At 37.2% G+C, this 24346-nt stretch overlaps 1 protein-coding gene across 6 annotated transcripts in view; it reads right to left on the bottom strand.

Annotated features, from left to right (window-relative positions):
- Positions 1-2014: 2014 nt before the first annotated feature.
- The window catches only part of LOC105220227 (rho GTPase-activating protein 100F), a 71385-nt gene continuing 49053 nt past the window's right edge, over positions 2015-24346 (bottom strand). For 2 of the 6 annotated variants that reach the window (XM_011196662.3, XM_054235471.1), the window contains 11 exons: positions 16125-16415; positions 15944-16066; positions 15741-15878; positions 15410-15683; positions 14302-15344; positions 13105-14230; positions 12963-13042; positions 12572-12902; positions 11690-11940; positions 5072-5195; positions 2015-4998 (listed from right to left, as the gene is read on the bottom strand). In XM_011196662.3, coding sequence (XP_011194964.2) covers positions 3341-4998; positions 5072-5195; positions 11690-11940; positions 12572-12902; positions 12963-13042; positions 13105-14230; positions 14302-15344; positions 15410-15683; positions 15741-15878; positions 15944-16066; positions 16125-16415 — 5439 coding nt within the window. In that variant the 3' untranslated portion in view covers positions 2015-3340. Of the gene's footprint in view, positions 4999-5071; positions 5196-11689; positions 11945-12571; positions 12903-12962; positions 13043-13104; positions 14231-14301; positions 15345-15409; positions 15684-15740; positions 15879-15943; positions 16067-16124; positions 16416-24346 lie in introns of all 6 variants that reach the window. The other 4 variants (XM_029045310.2, XM_054235477.1, XM_029045314.2 and 1 more) reach the window with 3 other exon arrangements.

Here is a 24346-nt window from a genome sequence, read left to right as displayed (position 1 = left end):
TATATTGTATAGTCGTGTATTGTATATATATGTATGTATGTATATATATTATTAATTTAGTTGCATATACATATGTTTTTTTTTTTTTTGTATATTGTATATATGTAATTTAGTATATTTTAGGTATATATTTATAAGTATTTGTTTTAATTAATTAGTTTAATTTTAGATTTTAGTCGGATTGTAATATAAGTTGCGGAATGCGGTTCGGTTAAGGTAAGGTTCTTCTTGTTGCTTTTCAGTTGTAGTACTCTATGCTATGTTAATGTTATGTTAATGTAATGCATGCTAGGGTTGGAATTTCATGATGATTTCGTAAATGTTGCGGTTTTCAGAAAACGTGTTTGGGAGTATGTATGCATGATTTAATAAATTTGTTTTTTTTTTATTATTTTTTACAATTTTTATAAGGTTTGCTTTAGTTAATATATGTATGAAGTTGTTGTTGTGGTACTAATATGCTATCTAACTTTCTTATAACGGTTTTTGTAGCTTTTTTGAATACTGTTATCCATCATTAAACTGTAATTGTCGTCTGTGTGCTTTGAGGCGTTCGTCTGACACGCCCACTAGCGAATACTGTTGGTAATTTCGGTTTTGAAAATTTGTTACTTTCACTATGATTTGCATTTACTCGCTTCATCTCATATGTGTGCTTTGGGAATATGCTTTTAAGAGAGCGAGAGAGTGAGAGAGAGAGAGTTGTTAGAAAACTGTTTCAAAATACGAAAAAAAAATTTTTTTTCAATATACGAAAAAGAATTGCTGCTGAAAAATCATATTTACATATATACTATATGTTTGTATGTACATACATCAAAAAGTGGCAAATACACTTATGTATATATATATACATGTAGGTAATGAAATGTAGTCAAAAGGTCGAAGGGAGCATGTAAATACAAAAGTTGCTTTGGTTAGACGAGTTATATAATATATATATACTATATATATTATTACTATTTTTTATTTGTTAAATATATTATATACCTAACGCTTATATAGTTAGTTTAGTATGTATGTATTGTAGAAGAAGCAATAAAGTTGTCAAAAATTCACAAGTTCATATAAAATAAATTTGTAAAACTATTTTTTTTTTAATTTTTTTTTCGTTTTCCTTTCGTAACTGTATGCATGTAGTTAGTTGTTGTTTAGTTAGAGTCATTTGAGGCATTTGTCCGCTGCTATTGTATGTATGTATGTTTGTATGCATACTCGTCGTCTATTTGTAGCTACTATTTTCGGTACACCGTTAAGTCTGTTGTGTATATAAGAATAAGTTAAATTTTAGAAAATTCGAAAAAAAGTCTAGTTTATTTGTATGCATATATTTATAGAGATTAATTTATGTAGCTATGTATGTATGTATGTATGTATATAATTATGCACGTTATGCTATGTACCATATACTGTAATGTATTGTATATATGTATATATATTTATATACTATAACTGAGTTACTATATTAGCTATTACATCGGAATAAGTCTGTGTATTTATCTTAGATTGCCACGCTTTCATTGTTTGCATTTTAATTTGTTTTTATTTTTTATTTAATAAATTATTATTTTTTGTTAATTAAATTATTTTTTTTTGTAAATTATTAGAATTTTTTTATAATAAAATAAATTAATTTTTTTAATAAATTATTATTTTTTTGTAAGTTATTAGAAATTTTTTTAAATAAATTATTAATTTGTTTAATAAATTCTTATTATTTCTTTTTTATATAAATTAATAATTTAATTTTTAATAACTTATTATTTCTTTTTTTAATAAATTATTAATAATTTTTTTTTATAAATTATTATTATTTTTTTTTTTTGTAAGTTATTAAAAGAAATTTTAAATAAATTATGAATATTTTTTTTTAATAAATTATTATTAATTTTTTTATAAATTATTATTATTTTTGTAAATTATTAAAAAAAAATTAATTAAATTATTAATTTTTTTTTATAAATTATAAGTTAAATTTTTTAAAAATATTTTTTTTTTTTTAGTATTTCCTGCGAGTTTATCGTCCAACGCATACAAAAACCAAAAACAAATATTGTAGACACACAAATGAAGCAGCATATTTTATGTATTCAAAATTCGTTTTCGCATCGCTTGGTGTATATGGTTGGTTGGTTGTTTGTTGGTTCAGCTGACGTTTTTTGAATTTTATATTTAATTTTTATTATTTTTTTAATAATATATGTATGTATGTATATAACTTGCTGCCGTTTTCACATCAAAAACATTTATAGCTCGCTTGAATTTTTAGTAATTTTATTTTAATTTAATTTAATTTATTTTTTATTTAATTAATTTATTTTTTTGTTAATTTTAAACCAAAAATTACTTTTGCCTGCCAGACCATATTTTTAATATTTGTTGATTACCTTGTTTTCTTTTTCTTTTTCTGTTTTGTTTTTGTAAATTTGTAAAAGTGTAAACATTTAAAAAATTCAACGGTATATACAAATGTACGTATGTATGTATGTGTGTGTGGGCACACATTGTCGCGTGCTGTTCATTTCGTTTCAGTTTATTTTTAACTAAAAAAATTATTGTTTTTGTTTATTAGGTGTATCTTTGTTTTCAACTCTTTTTATTGAGAAAAATTCGGTGAGCATGAATTTCATGACTGCTTCGCACAGTGTTTTCCAAATCTTTTGAAGTACTAAAATTTTTTTAATGAAATTAAGAATTTATGTTTGAAATATTTTTTTCATAAAAAACTACAAATTTTTCTTAAACACTGAAACACAAATTGCAAACAACCCTAATACTGCCAACTGTCATCTACATTGCCATTTCACGGACAGCTTTTATGGCATATAACAGATCACCAACTGTCAGCTGGTTTGATATTTGACAGATCACCCACTGACAGCTTTTATGACATCACCAACTGTCAGTTAATTTGACATTTGACAGCTGTAAGCTTTTATGGCATTTGACAGATAACCAACAGTCAATTTTTCAGTTAGCAGTAGCCAAATAGATGAAAAGCTCTTTCGAAATGCGCTAAAGCTTACATCACTTCCTTTTTAAACCCCAACTTTTCTATTACTCTTTGAAGAAATCGTACTTCTGAACGTAATGATCTGTCATAATTCACTGGTTCAATGGAGAACTGCTTCTATATGGTCAGTTAAACATTTTTCGAATATAAATATCGAATTTAATATTAAAAAATATCTTAACGAACTTTTTCACCGTCTCAGAAAATTAAAAATTCTTTTTCAAAAACTACACCTTCTAATTAACAAATATTCACACCCCTACTATGTACACCTCGCACCGCCAAATGAAATTCATGCTCACTCATTCCGTTCCCGTGTTTAAGCTTTCACTTCAGATCGTCAAACTCATCGCTGCCGTTCTTCGAATCGCTGCCATGCAAGGCGGCCAAGAGCGATGTACGATTGTGACTACTACTACTACCACCACTACTACCGTTACCCTGCTGCTGTCCACCATTGCCACCATTATTGCTACCACCGCGATTACCATTGCCCCCATTAGCACCGCCGCTACTACCATTACCGGGCGCATCGAAAGCCTCTAAAAAGGGATTTGTGGCGGCGTACTGCACTCGATATGTGCCCAATGTGTGATAATTACCACCGCCACCATTGCTGCCGCCATTACCGTACGAACGCGTGCTAGCCGAGGCGGATGTGTAGGAAGCGGAGCTGGCCGAGTAGTAATCATAACTGGTGGTGGAACCGGTCATTGAGCTCACACCACTACTGCTGGCGGTGGGCACACCCGACGATGACGATGTCGAATAGTAGGAGGCGGATGTGGTGGAACCGTACATGCCACCAGCGCCGCCAGAGGAACCGTTACCTGTTGCATTAGCGGTCGGGCCGTTTTTGGGCAATGTGCCGTACAAGTGCATGGCATTGTGTGTGCCATTCGATGCTGCGCTGCCATTGCCGTTGCCATTGGCGGTGGCGAATGGACTGGTGCCCGATTGCGCGCTACTACCAAACAGACTACTACCGTAACTTCTGTGTTCTGAACTTTGTTGCTTATTGCTAATGTGACTACTTGCTACACTTTTACTATCGTTATATGTTGCAGACGTTGCTGCTGTTGTTGTGCTGCTGCTGCCCCCCGCATGAGGTCGTGCCTCTGCTTCGGATGATGCCAAACTGTCGAATAGACGCCTACCAGTCGACACCAGTGACGTTGATGTTGCTGCTGATGATGATGCCTCTTTGCCGCTCACTTGTCTCGACGGTGATGAACCCTTATGATTGCTGCCGCTGCCATTCGGATCGCTCGAACTCGGCGTGGAATGTTTACTAATAGCGCCCGTAGAAACGGCTGTCTTGCTGTTCGATGTCGTTAGGTGGTAAACGCCTTTGGGCAGACCATCACTACCCGGTGGCGATGGAGAATCTGGTGATTTGATTGGCGTAAACTGCACGCGCGGCTCTCGCTTCAGATACTTCGACATAAGCTGAGATGTGGTCATTGCCTGCGATTGTGCCAGCAATGCATTCGTTGATGCTGAAGATTTGTACGATATTAGATCATCCGAGTCATCCGATGATGTAGTCGTGGCCGAGGTAGCAGTCGAACCCGCGGCACTCAGCACCGTTGCTTGTGATGATGAGGATGATGATGTAGCGCTCGATTTGTTACGCATTGCCTTGTAATCTTCAGTGGAGAGTGAGGAAAGTGCCGCTTTACTTGCCCCAATGCCAGTACCAGCGCCATAAGTGCTCGACTCACCGTAAGCTGTGCGTGTTTTTGCGCCCAACTCGCCATATTTCGAGTAACTACTTAGCTCGTCACTCTTCGCGTGAGGTTTGTGCGGTTCGTAGAATTCGACGCCTTTTCTTGTTGGAGCGGCTTGTGTGGCTGTTTCGGCATCATCGCTGGGCGACTCTTTTGTGGATTTCTTCTGCGTTATGGTATACGAACTGGAGGATTCTTGGATTTTCACATGCTTGACCGAGGAGGGCGACGCACCACGTTTTATTGTATCAGTACCTAAGGTAAATTGCTCAGTGAACAAGCTTGACAAATGTTACTTGATTTTGTGTTTATCTTCAGTGCTACATACTTTTACCGGATCCCGAACCGGAACCGGTCGATGCCGAACTACTGCCTGGGGAGGGTGTGCCTGGAAGTGGCAGTGGCGATTGGTCGAGAATTGCTGAGCCCGCTGAGCCCGCCAATTGATGGGGCTACAATTACAAGAAAAAGAAAGAAAACAAAAACGAATACGTTCTATAAACCAGCTGTACGAAAACCATATGTAAAAGTTGAAATGCCAAATATGTAAGGTTAAAGGTCGTTGGGTTCATGAAGCGTGCGTGGATGATTTGGGAGGTGAATGCACAACAAGAACTTCATTTTCATGTCACTAAAATTTCGGTTTCCACAAAATTGCCAATTCAGTTACACAACTAAATGCTAGTAAGGTTATAATGTCAAGATTATGGTTGCTGTTGTTGTTGATGGATGGTGCTCAGTGCGGGGTTAAACAGTCCGTTAACAAGTGCAGTGAAGACAACATTTGGTGCGAATTAATGGTTTCACTAATTTTAACAATAACAACAATGAATGCGGAATCAGGTGCGTTTGTGTCTGTGTTAAGGTTGGCCAATTTTTCAAAGCTCCGGGTGCATAGATGTCATGCAAATACGTTGTGCTCTAGAGCAAGCGCTTTTGAGTGATGCCAATTTTTATATGAAGGTAATGAAATTTTTTGAATTTTTTTTTTGTTCTCTTAACTCTCAGCCAATATGTATGTGGTGTTTGATGGTTTGTAATGTAATTGAAAATTTGTAATTAATGGTAGAATAAAGTAAATATTTGTTGTAGTTTTTTAGTAAGTATAAAAATAGTAAGAGGTAAAAGTAATATTTTTTTTTATTTTTTCCGACATTTTTAAAACCGCCTTATTGGATCCTATTTGAATAATATTAACCTGATTCATCCGCGGCTATCTATATTTTAACAATGTGTAATAAAAATGATGAGCGAGCTTTCTTTCACCGAGCGAGCTTTCAGTAAACTTTCACATTATAAAGCACGCGATTTTTAGTTTATTTTAAAAATAACCGGAAAACTTAAAACTTTAAATGAGGTGTGATATATTCTCTTAAATATTCCAATAGAGATATACAGTTTCTGAACAGAAAATAACGTCTGAAGCATTAGAAGCTCAACTTTTGACATCACTTTCATTTCGAGTAAATCCTGATGCAATTACACATAGAACTAAACAATAAGAGCAAGAACTCACAAAGAAAAATCATGCAGTAGCTTTTAAATTTGGGCTTGTACATCTTGAAAAATCGATTAATCTTGGAAACATGCCGGGAGACTTGGACACAAAATCTTGAAATCCTTAGGTACAATATCTTTTTATCCATATTAAAGATTGAATTGGCTTTAAGTAATTTTCTAGCTTCCTTAACTTATTTATTGAACAAATACGCAGTCGATGACTATATCTGGGCAATGCTATCCATTAAAATTGAATTCATTATACTTTTTCCTTTTCTCGAAACTCTATAATTAAATTATATTAATCGTTGGAGAACTTGTACTCAGTAAAAATTATCTAGATTAGAATATCCTGATGGTCAAAAGCGTTTCTTAGGAAAGATGTAAATTCATATACGAGGTATGTTCAAAAATTAACAGGAATTTTCGTTTTTTAGCAAAAAAAAATATATTCATTCGTCTACATTAATGTTGCCGCCTTTCTTCCAATCATCGAAACACTTCTCAAACTCGATTTTTGGGTTAGCCTTTAATGTTGTCTTAATTTTTGAAAATAGGTAAAATTCACAGGAAGTCATTTCTGACGAATATGGAGACTGGCGCATCGTTACAGTATTGGTTTTTGCATACAATACACGAACAAGCCACGAAGTGTGAGGTTTCGGCTGCTTCGGACAAATTAAGAAATGCGATACAGCTGAAAATTGTATCGTACGTCAAGTACACGCATATCAACATAATTAATAATAACAAGTAAGGAAGGGCTAAGTTCGGGTGTAACCGAACATTTTATACTCTCGCAATTTATTTATTTAACTTTATTAATATTATATAATACACAATTTGACCCACTCGTCATTTATATTGTATAAAGTCCATTGAAAGTTGGAAACCATAATATTAGGTTAGAAGCACCGAGGTCCTTAAAAACCTATGGTCCGATTTCGGCGATTTTTAGAATGGGGCTGCCACACTATCTTCACTAGTACTTACTTTATATATTGTAAAGTAAACAATTCAGATCGTCTTCAAAGTTCTGGTATATAGGAAGTAGGCGTGGTTGTGAAGCGATTTGGCCTATTTTCACAACATATCATTGGGATGTAAGGAAACTATTACAAACCAAGTTTCATTGAAATCGGTCGTGTAGTTCCTGAGATATGGTTTTTGACCCATAAGTGGGCGACGCCACGCCCATTTTCCATTTTGTAAAAAAAATCTGAGTGCAGCTTCCAGCTGCCATTTCTTATGTGAAATTTAGTGTTTCTGACGTTTTTCGTTAGTGAGTTAACCCACTTTTAGTAATTTTCAACCTAACTTTTGTATGGGAGGTGGGCGTGGTTATTATCCGATTTCTTTCATTTTTGGACTGTATTAGGAAGTGGCTAATAAAAACGACTGCAGAAAGTTTAGTTTATATAGCTCTATTGGTTTGCGAGATATGTACAAAAAACTTAGTAGGGGGTGTGGACACGCCCAATTCCCCAAAAAAATTACATCCAAATATGCCCCTTCCTGGTGCGATCCTTTAAACCAAATTTTATTTCCATATCTTTATTTATGGCTTAGTTATGGCACTTTATGTGTTTTCGGTTTTCGCCATTTTGTGGGCGTGGCAGTGGTCCGATTTTGCTCATTTTCGAAAGCAAATAAGTGTGCCAAGTTTCATCAAGATATCTCAATTTTTACTCAAGTTACAGCTTGAACAGACGGACGGACGGACGGACAGACAGACATCTGGATTTGAACTTTTCTCGTCACCCTGATCATTTTGGTATATATAACCCTATATTTAACTCGTTTAGTTTTGGGTGTTAGAAACAACCGTTATGTGAACAAAACTATAATACTCTCTTTAGCAACTTTTGTTGCGAGAGTATAAAAAAAATTTTAATTGAACTCTCTAAACCCATGAAATCTTAAATATTACAATTCCCGTTATTTTTTGAACACACCATAAAGGATTAATTAATATCTGGTGTTGTACGTATTTTTTTTAATATCTGAAGGAGAGTTTAAAATATTTTCGGTAATAATTAACTCTATAAGTTTTCATTAAAGCAATATTTGCATCAACTAATTTCTTTGAGAAGTAAAATTTGGTTACGTATACGCAGCGTACACCTTTCAATGATACTATTGTACTTGACGAAGAAAAATAGTTTATATAAATAATTTATTGGCATAATTTATACTTATTTATAAAAAACAAAAATAATTAAAGTAAAAAGGAAAAGCAAAATGTGTTATATACATGTAAGTATGGAAATTTCCATTAAACGTATGCACATAGTGAGTACGCATGTGTGTTAGAGATGCATATTTATGAAGGCTAGACAAGCATAGACATATTTTTTTGCGCTATGTAACATGAAAGGAACACACAATAAGCATTTGTATAAAGTAGAATTCTTGTTATTGCTACCTGCTAAGGTAGTTGAAGTCAAGAAAGGACACGCACGTGTACTTGCTGGAAGAAATGTAACTGCGGGACATTGCATGTGTTTTTGGTTTTCATAAGTTATATGCATGTATATATGTATGTGGGTTAATTATATGTATGCATAAGAGCATTGAGCGCATTTATAGTACACATAAGACGCATGCTTTCTTTTGGTGAGATTTATAATGTTTGTATGTATGTATATCAGCAGCTATGGTAGAGTATGTAAATATACTAATAGAGATACATATATACACGTATGTATTTGGGAAATGATATGCATATGCGAGCACATATTGTATGGATGTGAATTTGCGCTTGTATATGAATGACAAGACGATTTCGAGGGGCTGGTGTGCATACATAGTTATAAATATATTTATGTACATATGTATTGGTTGGTAGACGAGCACATGAACAATGAGTGCTGCATTAAATGCGAGTATTTTGAAATATTATATGTTTTTATATGCATGTATGAATGAGCGTGTGTAGAGGATATGCTAAAGTACTAGATAGTAGTTATGTACATATAAAATGCATGTATGTAGTATGTATACATATTACCAGTAGTGGGCCAATCATGCTAATATCCGACTTCAAATGCACATTATTTACCACAACTCAGCTTCATAGGCACATACCGAGTACGCACACCCATAAATACGTATGTATGTATTTTATATATATATTCAGTATATTTGCTTGCATGTATGTATATTCGATTTATATATAGTTATAGTTATAGTTATAGTAAGTTCAACACGTCTACCACATACATCGATTGCAATGTGTGTGTGGGTGTGTGTTCACATCAATATTACTTTAGTTACTCTACTCCTATGTATTGCAAATGCGCTGTTTTTCTTAAGTAATCATGTATACTTATATGTATGTATGTATGTCATAATTACGCTATTAATTACTGATAATTAATCAAGTTGAACTGGTAAGATTTGGTTGACTTAAACACATATATGTAGTACGAGTATATAGTAAGTAGTTACTCAATAAAAATCAAAGCGAAAATTATGTATTTTCCACATTGAAGTTGAAGTAAAGAAATTAATGCAATCGAACTGAATTCAATGACAATTAGAATGGGCAATAAAACAATTAGTAAAGTAGATTAGTAAACGTTCAAATTCACAAACGGTCAACAGGATTAGTAGATATGTAGTAGAGTATCTATGTACGTGTATTTATTTTCATTTTCATATGTAATGTCGAGTAATGTTAATACTTATGTGTATATGTATATATGTATCTATGTAATATTTTCTGTTGTGGTGTTAGAAGTGAGCGCATAATCTCATAAATTAGCGGATAAATGCTTGATTTCGTATGTCCTTATCTCAAAAGTTTGGCTTCTAAAGCTTTAATTCAGTTTTTCAAAAAATTGCATACGCAAGTCTCGTATGATTTTAAGATAGTTACGCTTATTCAACCAGTTAAACCAAAAATTCTATGCCAAATTTTTATAAAACAAAAAATTACAAAAAAAAATTAAATAAAAATTACTTGAATTTTAAACATATTAAAAGATCTCATCTACTAGCAAAATATTTTTTTTCAATTTTTTTTTTTTTTTTTTTTGAGTTCAAATGCCCATATACAGAGAAACCTTTCCTAAAGGGCATCCCTATTAGAAAGAAAGAAATAGACTGTTTTTCCTACACCAAATTAAATTTTCAGAACAAATGACCCTCTCTTGGGCGGACAAAAATCGCTTGTCGGTGAGTGAAATATTCGCCCTAAAAATATATATATTTTTTTTTTAAATAACAAATATTGCAACACTGTCAAAACTTGCGTTGAAAACTGAATTTTCCGTCAAACACAGTTTTGCTATCAATATTCTGATGGTTATTTGAGTAAATTTAAAAAAATTGAAGTACTTGTCCTTATCCTTTTTTCGTTTTGGTTTAATTAATTCACGGTTTAAGGCTCCGAGAACAAAAGTTCCATGAAAAAGTTAGCTTAGATTACAATAGATCGAGAAAGAGCAATATGGTTTCACGAATAAGCGCCTTAATACCTCGACAAATACCCGGACAAATGCATATTTCGAACTCGAAAATAAATAATAAAATACGGTCCTTAAAATGAGTCTTTGACAAATATTGAGGCTATAAAATCAAATATAAAAATTTTTATTTTTCGAGTCAAAACTTTATATTTTCCAGGACACACTCTTTAATAAGTTTCTGCATGTACAGATCAAGCTAATAGTCATTATGTTATCAGAAATGCCATGATCCCGCGACAGACAAAAATATTTATTTCGACTAGCCAATAAATTAATATTAGAACCTATTAGATCCTCTCTTTGAAATACGTTCAAAATTTGTAAACAAATTATTCATAAAAAATGAAAGAATCGTAGGAACTGCACCAAAAATGGTATTAATAAATCCACATTCAAATTTGTTCGACGAACGTGTTTGATTCAATGAAATTTTTGTCGTTGATGGTAGTATACGTGTTCAAATTAATGTTCGACGCTTTGTTCGAGGAAAATATATATGTTTCTATCTTGGCTATGGGAAAAAAGTGATTTGACAAAAAAATTATACTGAACAGATCGAGACCACAATTGAGACGCATGAAGGGAAGTTGAAATCGCTTTCAAAATTAGTTAGACAAATTAGAGTTTTATAGTGGACGCAAAGGGCTTAAAGTCACAGAATCGTAAAAAATACCAAAAAATTACATCCTTTGAGGGCGAAGACTAGTGATTTAAAAAAATTATTATTGAACCGCAAAATATTTTTCTGAGCATTCAATATCAGGGTCAAAAAAATACCATTTCAACAAAATGTTGCTTGGATAACTTGTTACTGGTAGTACTGTTGTTGTTGTACAAGTATTGGCTATTTGTATTGTAAAGTCTGTTTCTTGTTTTTGTTGCTTTAGTTATTGTAATTGTAAGTTGTATTTGTTGTACTTTGTTGCTGTTGTCTGTTGTTTGTTGTTTGCTGTCTGCTGTTGTGGCATTTTTACCTGTTGCACCGCTTGTTGCAAGGCTCGAGGCGATTGAGCTAACTGACCCACTACTGATTGATACAGATGACTGTTGGCTGTGGCTGAGAGCTGATGATGGCCTTGTGAGAGTATGTTGGTTACCGAAGTGGACGAGCGTAGAAGATTGCCCGCCGCCATGAGCTGCTGCTGCTGCTGCAGTAGAAGTTGTCTGTCCGCTTGCAACGCACTGACTTTGCTTCCACGCTGCCCTGTTGACTCGCCGCGCCGACCTGTCTACATAGGACTCTGTATTAATCAATATTAATTTGAACTTAACGTTAAACAATTAAAGGTCATGCGATACTATACTTAAGTATCTAACTCCCAGTTCGATATATTTTCCACTTTTGTAATTTTTTTTTTTTTAATTTTTCTTTGAATTATTAACAACAACAATATGACTCACGAAATATGACTTCGAAATTAAGAATTAAGTTTAAGTTTAAAATGGTTCGCTATTAAGGCATGTTAAACAGCAAAGTGAACGCTACAGAACATATAGAGAAATATAGATTGATGATGAATAAAGCGGATAAATAACGGTTATGAATCCCAAACTAACAAAGTACTTTAAATAAGTTTCGAACTTAAAGAAATGAGATGGCATTTGCTGAAGATGTTGCTGGCGCAATTAAATTAATTAAGTGTTGCTTGAGTTAAAAAGAGTTTGCTGCATTTGAATTATGAGAAAAGGTTCCATACCGGCTGGGAGGCCGTAATTGTAATGAATTTACGAAAGTGAGCGCGTTTTTAGAAATTAGTGCCTCTATTTACTTGCTATCAGAGTAAAGCGCGGATGAGTCAAAACTAAAACAGCATGATAGGAGTTGTAAACTCATTGACATAATATAATTACGTTACCTGAAACACCGCCAGCCATGTTGCTCATGCTGCCCGCGCCCGCCAGTGCACCGCCCGCACCAACCATGCTGCCCATCATGCCGGTCGCGCTAACAATGCCGCCGGTGGGCGCTTGGTGGTGCTGTGCATGCGGCTGCGGCCAAATCTGCAGCAGATATTTAAGCACGGCAATTGGTTGGGCGTGATCGATATCCGAACCGGGTTGAGCGTTAGCGGCGTGCAGCATCAATGGTGGTCCCATAACGGTGGCCAAAGCTTGAGCTGACATCTTATTGCGTTCCGAATTGGAAACGACGAGCGACAGGTGATCGAGCAGGAATACCAAGGTCGCCTGTGTACAAAATTTCAAGGCATTAATATCAAGATTTAATAAAAAAATATTGCTTCTTACCCTATTTGCCCTAGGCAAGCAATCGAGTATGCTGAGCATTAGTTTCGCATTACCCTCGGGGTCGTCGGGCAGGCAAACAGCTGTAAATAAAAACATATTTAATACTTAAGCACTTCAATTTATACTGGTTGTCACAACAAACCCAAAGCATCGACGGTCATCTGGAAGAGACAACGCGTAAACAGCGGCTCCGGCAACTCTCTTAGATAGTCCTTCAGTACACCGGTTATAACATTAATATCAGGAACATGTTCAGGGCTCAATTCCACGGCTCGACTATTGCGCTCGAATGCTTCACGTAGCAGACGCTTTTTCGTTGCTGAGCCACACAAGCGGTACAGGCCAATTATATCCAAGCCACGTCGCTCCACTTCCTCCACGCAACGTCGCAACACAATTGGCACAGGCGCACTACCGGGAGCGCCTTTAGACTCACGATTCACCACCGTCTCTAAATCGGCGCCGAATAATATGGGATAACCGGCTCTTAAGCTGGGTAGACCACGTCGTCGATACAATGTTATGGGATCGGTATGACGCATGCGTATGTAAATAGTGCCACGTGGTTCCACCTTTAACGCCAGCTGATGTAGCGGTGATTGTCGCAGTATGGACAAGGAGATGGCACCACGATAGCACAACTTGTGCCGATGTTGCGGATCCCATGAGTAAACTAATACATCCAGCTGCTTATTGCCCACCAAGTCCAACTCGAAAGACTCGTCCCAGTCGAATTGTAGATCACCGGAACGCACAACAGTGCGTGCCTTATGCACACGATCACATTCGATTACGCAATATAGATCACGTGTCTGTGTTTGGGCAGCATGATGTGGCCCACCAACGTGCTGTGCGCCTAGTTCGGGTGCCGAACGTAAGCCACGGCCCGCAAGCAAATGTATCCACAACATGCCCGATATACCGCCAATATCGACTATCGGTTTGTCGAGTTTGTACTTGGCAAACTCCGCTGGATTAATATCAATTTGTCTGTGCGTTCTGGGTAGTGTGGCGCTGGGCGTCGGCGCCGGACTCTGATGACCGCCTGTACTCATAATACTGCCGCTTGGACTCGCAGGTCCGGCGGACAATTCGAGTAGTTGTCGCATACGCCGTATGCTGGGCGAGCGTATCGATGATGGTCCACCAATATGTTGTGATGACATCGAACGGACTGGTAATGCAGAAATCGGGCGAGGCATGCCCAAGTGACGATCTAATGTACCAGTACCGAGTATGCCCGTTCGACTGGAGTAAATGCTCTCGGTCTATTGAAATATAAAAACAAAAATTTACATTAAATTAAAGAATCTTTGCGCACTAATTGGTGACCACTTACATTCTTCAACGCATCGTGTATATTTTCAGCGCTGCACGAGAACCGGTGCGATCGTGGCTGACTAAGCAAATCTCTCGTCATACGCATTTGCTCCGCTATAGCTGAACTGCTAGGTGCGCGTCTCAACCACGCTCGGTACTCGTCCGAAGTGAAAATAGAAGGACTCGCCGTTATGCGCGATCTCAGATCACGATCCCGACGTGCATTGAATTCCGGTGCCGATATGTTACCGTCACTTTCATCCATGATGCGATCGCCGATGCGTGAGCGTATACCCTGTAGACGCACACCCGGACGTTCGCGTGGCAGTGAATTAAATTTAGCCATATCTGGCCCACCTCCAAGCATGCCAGCACCACCCACACCTGCTCCACTGCTGCCGCGCGGCATGCTACCCACAGCAGGTCGGTTGTAGTAATAATAACTTGGTCGTGGTCCTATAGTTGCTTCGGTGTCGCTGGAATAATCGAGATTTGGTCGCGAACGGCGTGTAAGCGATTGAGCTCCGATATTTGGCGGTGCATACTTGGAGGACTGACGCGGTGGTTCATAACGGCCGTAACGTCCCAATGTGCCACCAACTGCTATCGGAGCTGCACCAGTACCCGGCTTCAAGCTGGAGCGTAGTAAGGAATGACGACCTAAAGAATTTGAATAATCTGCATATTCCACACGTGGTAAATGTTGGTCTGAACCAGATCGTGGAAAGCGTGCCTGCTGTTGCGCTAAACCAACACCGGTACCGGTCGACATACGACGGGAAGGTCCACTGGGATAGAACGCATGCACTTTCTCGGCTAAACTCTCCAGTGTGCCAGCATTTTGGTAGTACGCATGTGAAGGAGCAAACGCGTGACCTTTGGGCTGTTCGGTTATCACCGAAGGTGGTGGCGGTGGTTTGTAGCCCCAACTGGGTGGTTCGTTCATCGCACTCACGCCAGTGCGCGTATTGTAATACATGTCCAATTGCTCGGATTGCGGGCTATAGTTGTTGAGACCCAGGCCGAGGCGAGAGCGAGACTCCGTCATTTCACGTCCATCTCCTGCAACACAAGAAGACAGAGAAGGATATGTTAATAAAATATTACTAGGGATGATATCAAAATACCTGTACGTCTTTCGCGTGATGATCGGGATCTTGGCATGCGATCTGTCTCATCTAAGTCTTCATCTCTGAGATCACGTTTGATAACGACAACTGGCGGTGGCTTTTGTTCGGGTCGTGATAACGTTGGTGGTCCTGGAGAGCCGGTGGTGCGACTGTCACGTCTTTGGCGTATTGCCAAGACCAGTCTCCGGGGAATTGACATTATAATTACGACATCATCCAAGGACATATGAGTTACGTCTACCAAATTAACGGCCAAAATTTCATCACCCACCTGCGGAAGAGAGTTTAATAATACAAATCTCATATTTGATATGCGAAATTAACGAACCCTCAGGCAACCGCTATTATACACAGCAGACTCCAATGCTATTCTAGAGATGAAAACTCCATCGGTGCGGTCAGCTCCATTGCCCTCACGTATATATAGGCCCAACGTCTGACCTGGGCGCTTAACTATCTCAACAAGCTGAAAGTTTGCAAATAAAGTTAAGTAAGTCAAACTCTTTAAGCATTACACTGCTCGACAGCTACCTGTACTGTATGTCGTGCGTCGCCTTTGGACATCAATTTGTGAGCTGCTTCCACAGCTTGTTTTCCACCGATGCAACGCGGCTCCAGAATGCGCACGATCATTTCACCTCTCCTCTCCACCGCCTGCGTGAAAGCAATCATAAAATAATACCGCAAACGTGTAAACATCGTAAACACTCACCTCCAAAGCGGCCGCCGTATTCGGATCATGATCATTTTCGACTGCTTCTATCTGCCGAAAGATCTCCGAACTGATACCCGACACCTTGCGAAAGTCACCTTGCAACAATACCGGTTCCTTGCCACCAGGTCGTTGTTGTTGTTGCTGCTGGTGTTGTTGTTGTTGCTGATGATGTTGCGATTGTTGTTGCTGCTGCTGATTGGCCAACGATTGCATTTGATTCGCCGGCAAGGGACCAGGAGGCGCACGGCCAGGGCTGGCGGTAACATCAGGAACTGATCTTCCATTTTCCTGTGAATTAGAAATTTGAAATGAAAAGTGAGTTTAAATTGTTGTTACTACAGAAAAATTGTCACAATTATTATTATTATAAAATAGTCAAATGAATTGAGATTTCTTTGAAAAGTAACTTCGCAACCTAGCAACTTTGACGTCGTGGTGATAATAGGGATCAAGCCAGAAGGCGAAAAGTAAACATCCAAGAACTTTCTTCTTGAATGTCCAGTGACTGGAATCAACATCAGCTGACTTAAGAACTTTATAATAGGGTTCAAGTTCAAGCGCATTGTCGAATCATAAGTGACTTGGCGATCCGTCATGAGTATTCGTGCGCCACAAAGGAAAGTCGAATTTGTCTATGTGAGACTTTCTGCAGTTACGGAGATCTACCGCTTGTCCTAATCTAACTTAACTTCGCAGCAAGATGGCAAAAAGTACTTTTCTTTTATCAGTTTTTAAAATGAACTCCCCCTTGCCACGCCTCTTGGCTACTTAAACCAACACAGGAAAGTGTCCATTATCTAAATTACCTAAACTTTGACATAATGACAGTCGAAGTAAAAAATCAAAATACAAATTACCATTGCAAAATAAGTGAAGGTAAAATTAAAACTAAGAGCAGTTCGAGGCAGCAGCACCTCATTATTTTTGGGAGCCACCCAGTCAGGCGGTAAATTAAAAATTAAACACGACCAAACCCAACTCTCCTCAGCTTGGGCCCAACCTCGGTCCCTGTTGGTCGATAATTATTTTATTGTCCTCATTTTACGCTGCAACATTCACATTGAGCACTGCCGTGCGCCCTTACCAATAACTAGCTTGACTGCAGGACCGTTCTGCCGACAACAGGTCGACCCCATTTTGAGGCCTGACAGCCCAACAAGCCAGCAGCCCACAGTAAAGGCCGACTGCTGTATTTCGGTTCGTGTCACTAAATTTCATGCATCAGCCGTCACATTTAATGCGCTTCCTCAGCATTTATAACCTCACTCTGTCTTTACTCTTTTTGCGTTTTGCATTTTGCATTTGCCTATTTATATTTTACATTTCACTTTACTTCTTCGCATACTTTCTGCCGCCGCAGCGTCAACTTCCGCAAAAGTTTAAAAATGGCAAAACAAAAGCAATGAGTGCAAGTGCAATCGCAATTCAGGTTATAGGCAAAGCAACAAAAGCCTTGCAACGAAAAACCAGAAGGTGCAAATGTACCGTTAGTGTGTGTGTGTGTTTGTGTCCTGCACGCATAGCACACTTGCATTTGGCCATTAGAGCGGCAGCTGGCGACCGCAACAAGCAAAGGAGAAGAACGAGCTTGGCTTCACGAATCTGCGTGCGCCACGTGATGGCATGACATACAATTCTCAGCTCGCCAACTTGCAACAAAAAGTTCAAGTGTGTGCCACGAAAAAAAACGTGATTTTTTCGGGCGTGTTCATGCTTGGAAGGGCCTGGCACTCTTCTCTTCTTTTGTCCACTGTCGACATGCACGTGAAAGTGTTGTGGCATCTAGGTGTTTGTTGTTGTTGTCATCCATATTTTACCTTTGTTCTAAATTTTGGTAGCTTACTTTGTTAAGTGTTGGGCTAGAGAAAAAATATGCAAATCGCTGCTTTGTTAGCCTCTGATGGGACGATTACATATGATATCCTTTAAGGAGAATTTTTTCTAACAAGCACTTTCCTCTCAATTACGCCCATTTATCTCAATATGTGGCGGTAAATGGACTTATTAAATAGCAGGGAGGTAAGAAAGAGCTCAGTAAAGACTGACAGAGAAATTATATGGTCAACAGATTTTAAATAAATACTTCTTATTTACAAGTTTCGACGTTAAAAACTTCGAAAAAGTATTCTAAGTAGCGCATGTCTTCACTTAACAACTACAGCTTCATCGTCTTCGATTTTGGAAAACTTGAAGTATGATGAATCGAACACACAACTGTCATATATCAATTAAAATGCCATAACTAATGCAGTGAAATAAATTATAGCCACTTCGTTGAATCATCGTCATAAAATCTTATATAGAATCAAATTGAAATACGTAATTCTTTATTTTCTGTTTTAATAAAAAAATTTCTGAAAAAGCAAAACTCCAACTTCGCGAGCAAGATTGAACTTGAAATACTGGTAGCATTTCTTCATAGATATTTTCTAGAATTCGAAAACTGTTTAGTTAAAACTGTGAAACAAATAAGAATGATACTTCAAAAACATTAGAGATCGATATTCAATCCGCTAAATCAGAGAACTAATATCCCTTTCTTCTTTTCTTCATTTTTTACAATCCACTGAAGTTGAAAGTTTGAGTTGGCGATTTATCTCGTCTTTGAGCACGAGATATTTCTAGTCAATTCAATCCTCGAAATAATCTTAAAAAATCATATTTCTTCACTAATTAACTCCTTATTGATTGATTTCTTCAAATAGATCTTCTTATGATAATTAGAAAAATATCTCCGAAAATTAGGCAACTGCTCGAAAAGCTTTGCTCAGATTTCGTAACTTTTAAAAGACGGGGTAGACCATATTCCTTACAATATGCTCCAATAATTGTTCACTTTTCATATTTTTCCAAAAGGCTGTCAATCAAAATCACTAAACTAAAAGCTTTCATATATTAATAACATGAAGACTCATAAATACACTATATATGAGAAGCTTTCGCAAACAGTCAGAGCTTTCACTCTGAAGTTGCCACTTGTCACTCTTCTCCTCTTTACTCCAATCATACACGTCAAACTCTTTTTACATTTAATTCTCAAAAAAAATCTCCACTAAAAGCTAGCTTGGACCTTTTTTTATATGTTTCCAAAAAACTTTCGAAATCACTAAATTAAAAGCTTTCATATATTAATAACATGAAAGCTCATAAATATACTACACATGAGAAGCTTTCTCAAACAGTCAGTGCTTTCACTCGGAAGTTGTCACTCTTCTCCTCTTTACTCCAATCATACACGTGAACCCGTTTTTAAATTTAATTCCGAAGATTTGTAGAAATCACTAAAATTAAAGCTTTCATATATTGAAAAAAGGTCATAAATATGTTATGCTATACTAAAAGCTTTCTCAGTGAGTCAGAGCTTTCACTAAACCACCGTCTTTAAAGAAAATGACTCGAAACACATCATGACAATCTTTCGGTTAATTTATTCAGAATCCTGTGGCAAGAACATCACCATCCACTTATGTACTTAAACCATAAACATGATTGTTAATCTAACCACTTTGGCCACCTTTTGAGGGTGGCATTCACTTAAAAATTTTCAACTGAATCAATTGAATTAATATTGCATTAATTCTAAGAAGGATAAATGTAACTCCACATATTTCATAACAAGTAGTTGAAATGCTTAAATCGAGCATGCATTAGTCTATGTCACGCTTATTGCAAGTTTAAATACATATGTGTCAATCTATGTTTGTTTGTTGTACGGAAGCCGGTAGCTGCATTTCTGTTCGTAGAATAAGAAAAACATTTCCACTGAAAGGCTCGACTTAGTACGAATCACGTAAGGCCTTACCGTGATTTGCGAGGTAAATAAGTGCATTACGTGATTTAAGTGAGTGATTTAGAGGTTTCACATATGTATATACAATACTAGTAAATATATATGTATATATATGTGTATGCATATAACTGGTGATAAAGGAAGTTAGTGGCATGCAATTTCCTAGAAACAGCCAATGCAGCGGTTGGTTTTGGCTATACAAATAGTTGGAAAAGAGAGGTTTTTTTTTTATAAAAAAATATTTAAAAAATAAAAAAACAAATTTTTAATATATTATTTAATTTATATATTTCTAATATATAAAAAAAGTGAAATTTTGAGTTTTGGTTTGCGATATTCAAAAATCCACTTAAATATTGCCAAGAGACATTCACAATCCACTGAGAGACAATATGCAATTACGAAGTTAAAGGTGAAATGGCCCTCAGCGGTTGATATGTGTGTGTCTATGCATATGTGATTACCTAAGTAACTGCTTGTGTATTCGCTGCATTTGATATGCAAACATACTATAAACAAGCATAATTGAATTGAATACTCAGCAGATAAATATTGAATATGCCACACCGGCAGCACGCGCCATTCACGAAAACACAAGTCCGGCCCATTACACTTGCCACCACTCAACTCAACTCACCTCGGTTGCAATTTCAACGTCTTATAACGGCAAAATGAATATGTTCTTAAGTATTTAAGTATGTATGTATGTTTGTATATATGTATATAGGGGCATAGCATCATTTGCAATTGTCTACAAATATACTACAAGTTAGTGCATTACATTATTGACCCAATAAAATGTCATTGCCATCACCAGACGTTCACACATCTCTGACGCACCAACACGCATGGGCGTATTACTCGCAAGTACACTCGGGTATGCGTTATAGAAGTATAATGTGAGCCTTCGCTTAACATTTGTACGGATATGTGCGTTTCAATGCAACGAACTCTGCCTAAAGGACTCAACCTACTTTGTGTAATATGTGTGTGAGAGCAAGTGTTGATATTAGGGTGGCACTGATTTTTTTTTACTGATTTTTAAGATTTTATCGTTGAAATCAAATTTTTATAGTTGTTCGTCAGTCTATGATCTTACCCTTACCCATTCCAGATAAATCACCAGTCCTTCCCGAACTCGCTTGAGAGATTGAATACAATATAAATACATCGAGTTCTCCCATGAAGGTAAAAAAAATTGTCGAACATGGACGTATCAGAAAGGTTGAAGAAGAGGGGGAGAGAGTGAGAAAAAGAGAGGGAGAGACTCAGACTCTCAAAAACTGTTATTGATCGACTCAAGTACATTTCCTTCGAAGGGTCGGGAAGCGGGTCGGGGTCAGACTGGCTCCAATAGTTAAAAAAAAATTCAAAAATAGTGTACCACCCTAATGTATTAAATTCCCTACTTAAACTACACTTTCTAAACAAAATCCATGGATTGCCATAAATGGTTGTAAGATAACCGTTAGCATAAGGATAACTCTGCATAAGTACTCATAGATACTGGTGCGCGTGTGTACGTGTGTGTGAGTGCAAACAAATATGCTTTATTACACGCATTTGTAGACGGCTTCATAATAATTCATTTTCTCTTATCCGCGTTTTACAGCAGTTTTCATTTCACGTGCGTATTACCAACAACTTTTACTCGTACGAGTATACTTAGTAAATGTTGCAACAACAAATATTTCATTCACTACTCAATACATTCACACAAAATTTTCATAACGGTATTTTACATGCATTTATTTTCGTAGAGAATCTCCTACTTTCTACAACAAAAACAACTAAAAAATGTGTGTTAATTAGCTTTTATTATGTTAAACTAACTATTTATAAAGGCGAGGGGGAAAGTACTTTTACTAAGTGGTGCGACTTATTCTGCTGCATATGTGAATACATGCAAGAGTCTATGTTGATTCAAAAGTTTCGTACCGATTTCAGTTTTCTACACTTACTTAACAATTTATGTTTTCTCCCCATATTTCCTAGTAAATATAATCAGAAATTATTAGAGCTATTTATCAGTCGAAGATTAATCAGAAAGGCCGAACACACCATTCAGAATTGATCGTTAAATAATCCATTAATAGCGTAACACTGCGGACAGTCTGACAAATTAACGAAATGGAGTGAAAATTATTTAATATTTGTAATATTGTTTATCGGATTGTACTTGGTTTCGATAGCCTCAAAGGTGGATACAATAAAGGGATTATTTATTATATTTATAGTATTTATAGAAAAGAAAATTTAGAAAACAAAAAAGACACACGAATGACTGGAATCATGTAGGGACCGAGGAGGTAATCTGGTAACGGATGTCCAGAGCATACTGGGATTATGGAGGGAACACTTCTCCGACCTGCTGAAAGGCAGGGAAAGTACCACACCAGGAGATGGCGAACCCTTTACCATGAAGAAATTCGAATAGCAATTACCCGCTTGAAGAACAACAAAGCGGAGGGGCCCGATGGATTACCGGCCGAGCTATTCCTGAACTGACCAGGTGCATGTATCAGCTTCTTTGTAGAATATGGTCGGAAGAAAGCATGTCTGACGATTGGAATCTCAAAAGGATCTCTAAAAAGGGAGACCCAGCAATCTGCGCCAATTACCGTGGGATAAGCCTCCTCAACATTGCATACAAGGTCCTGTCGAGCGTATTGTGTGAAAGACTAAAGCCCACCGTCAACGAACTGATTGGACCTTATCAGTGTGGCTTTAGACCTGAAAAATCCACCATGGACCAGATATTCACCATGCGCAAAATCTTGGAAAAGACCCGAGAGAGAAGAACCACCTTTTCATCGATTTTAAAGCTGCCTTCGACAACACGAAAAGGAGCTACCTCTATGCCGCGATGTCTGAATTTCGTCTCCCCTCAAAACTAATACGACTATGTAAACTGACGTTGAGCAACACCAAAAGCTCCGTCAGGATCGGGAAGGACCTCTCCGAGCCGTTCGATACCAAACGAGGTTTTTTGACAAGGTGACTCACTATCGTGTGACTTCTTTAACTTGATGCTGGAAAACATAATACGAGCTGCAAAGCTAAAGAGAGAAGGTACAATATTCTATAAGAGTGTACAGCTACTGGCGTACGCCGTTGATATTGATATCATCGGAAGCAACAATCGCGCCGCTTGTTCTGCTTTTTCCAGACTTGATAAGGAAACGAAGCGGATGAACTAGCCAGAAAAAAGCTCTATAAAGGAGGAACATACATGCCTCTGGCCACTTTTAAATATTTAATCGAAAAATATGTCATAGACAAAGTCGAGTCTCGATGGAAACAATCCCAGACTTGGTCAACACGCAGGTAAACTTGAACTGAATGGAATAACGACTGCACATGTTGGCTATTAAAATCCAAAAGAAGCGACTTAAGAACTCTAGTGTGTTAACAGTCCACTTTCTGATTAGTTGACATACGAATGAGTAGGCCTGGACACCGTACAATGATTACTGTAGAAGCTGCTGTTTGAAGATAATTCCTTTCGAGATTATTGGTCCCTAAAAGAAAAAAAATCATTCATGTTCAAAGCAAGATGCTGACAGAGACCTTTTTATAATAGTTATACAAACTTAAATGGTAAAAAAAATAATGACGGATTGAGTAGTGGATATGAGTTCTATGAATGTCGATTCTATGTAACTGAAAAATAACTGATTTTATACCCGACTGAGTATTGCCACGTACTTAGCTTTCATAAAAACACCACATATAAGTTTCTAAATTTTGAACAACAGCAGTAATGGGTGATTAACAAAATGAACCCCCAAGTGTGCTTATGCAAATGCAGCGCTAACTGAAACGAAATTTCACTCAATTGCGCTCATTTTGCCACCACAAGCATAGAATATTTCATAATTACTATTTTTATTGTTGTACTATCGCCAGCACTTAATTAATAATATGGTGAGCAGTAAAACTTAACTCGAGTTTACGCGCTCGCAACTACAACTACACAATAGCATTTCTTTGTTTCATCAAATATATGAATATATACTATATATGTATATGCAACCATGTAAACATGCCAGCAGTATTGAGCTCCACCGCAGGCTACGAATACTTAAACTTTGCAATCGCCATTATTGCTCATAATTCGTTCTAGTTTCCATCAACGTCAACGTCAACACCATTACCAACAACATAACTGCCACCAAACACTGTACCTGCTCCAACTCAGCTCCCAACACTCTAACCAAAAATTCAAACGGTAGTCCGTTAGCGGCGAATTGCGTGACTTGACAAATCAATAAAATCATTTTTTCTCCCAAACATTAGAACGGAAATTAAGTGAAATTGTAATTATGTATGCGTCGCCATTAGTAATTTTGAGCTCCTGCCCCCGCTTTCACACTGCCGGCATTCACAATCACCGAATAGGAAAATTAAGCGAAGTTCAGATACTTCA

The sequence above is a fragment of the Zeugodacus cucurbitae genome, chromosome 2, assembly GCF_028554725.1.
Source record: "Zeugodacus cucurbitae isolate PBARC_wt_2022May chromosome 2, idZeuCucr1.2, whole genome shotgun sequence".
NCBI classification, from domain to species: Eukaryota; Metazoa; Arthropoda; class Insecta; order Diptera; family Tephritidae; genus Zeugodacus; species Zeugodacus cucurbitae.
Note: the sequence above shows the minus strand (reverse complement) of the source record. Positions and strands in the feature narration are given on the sequence as shown.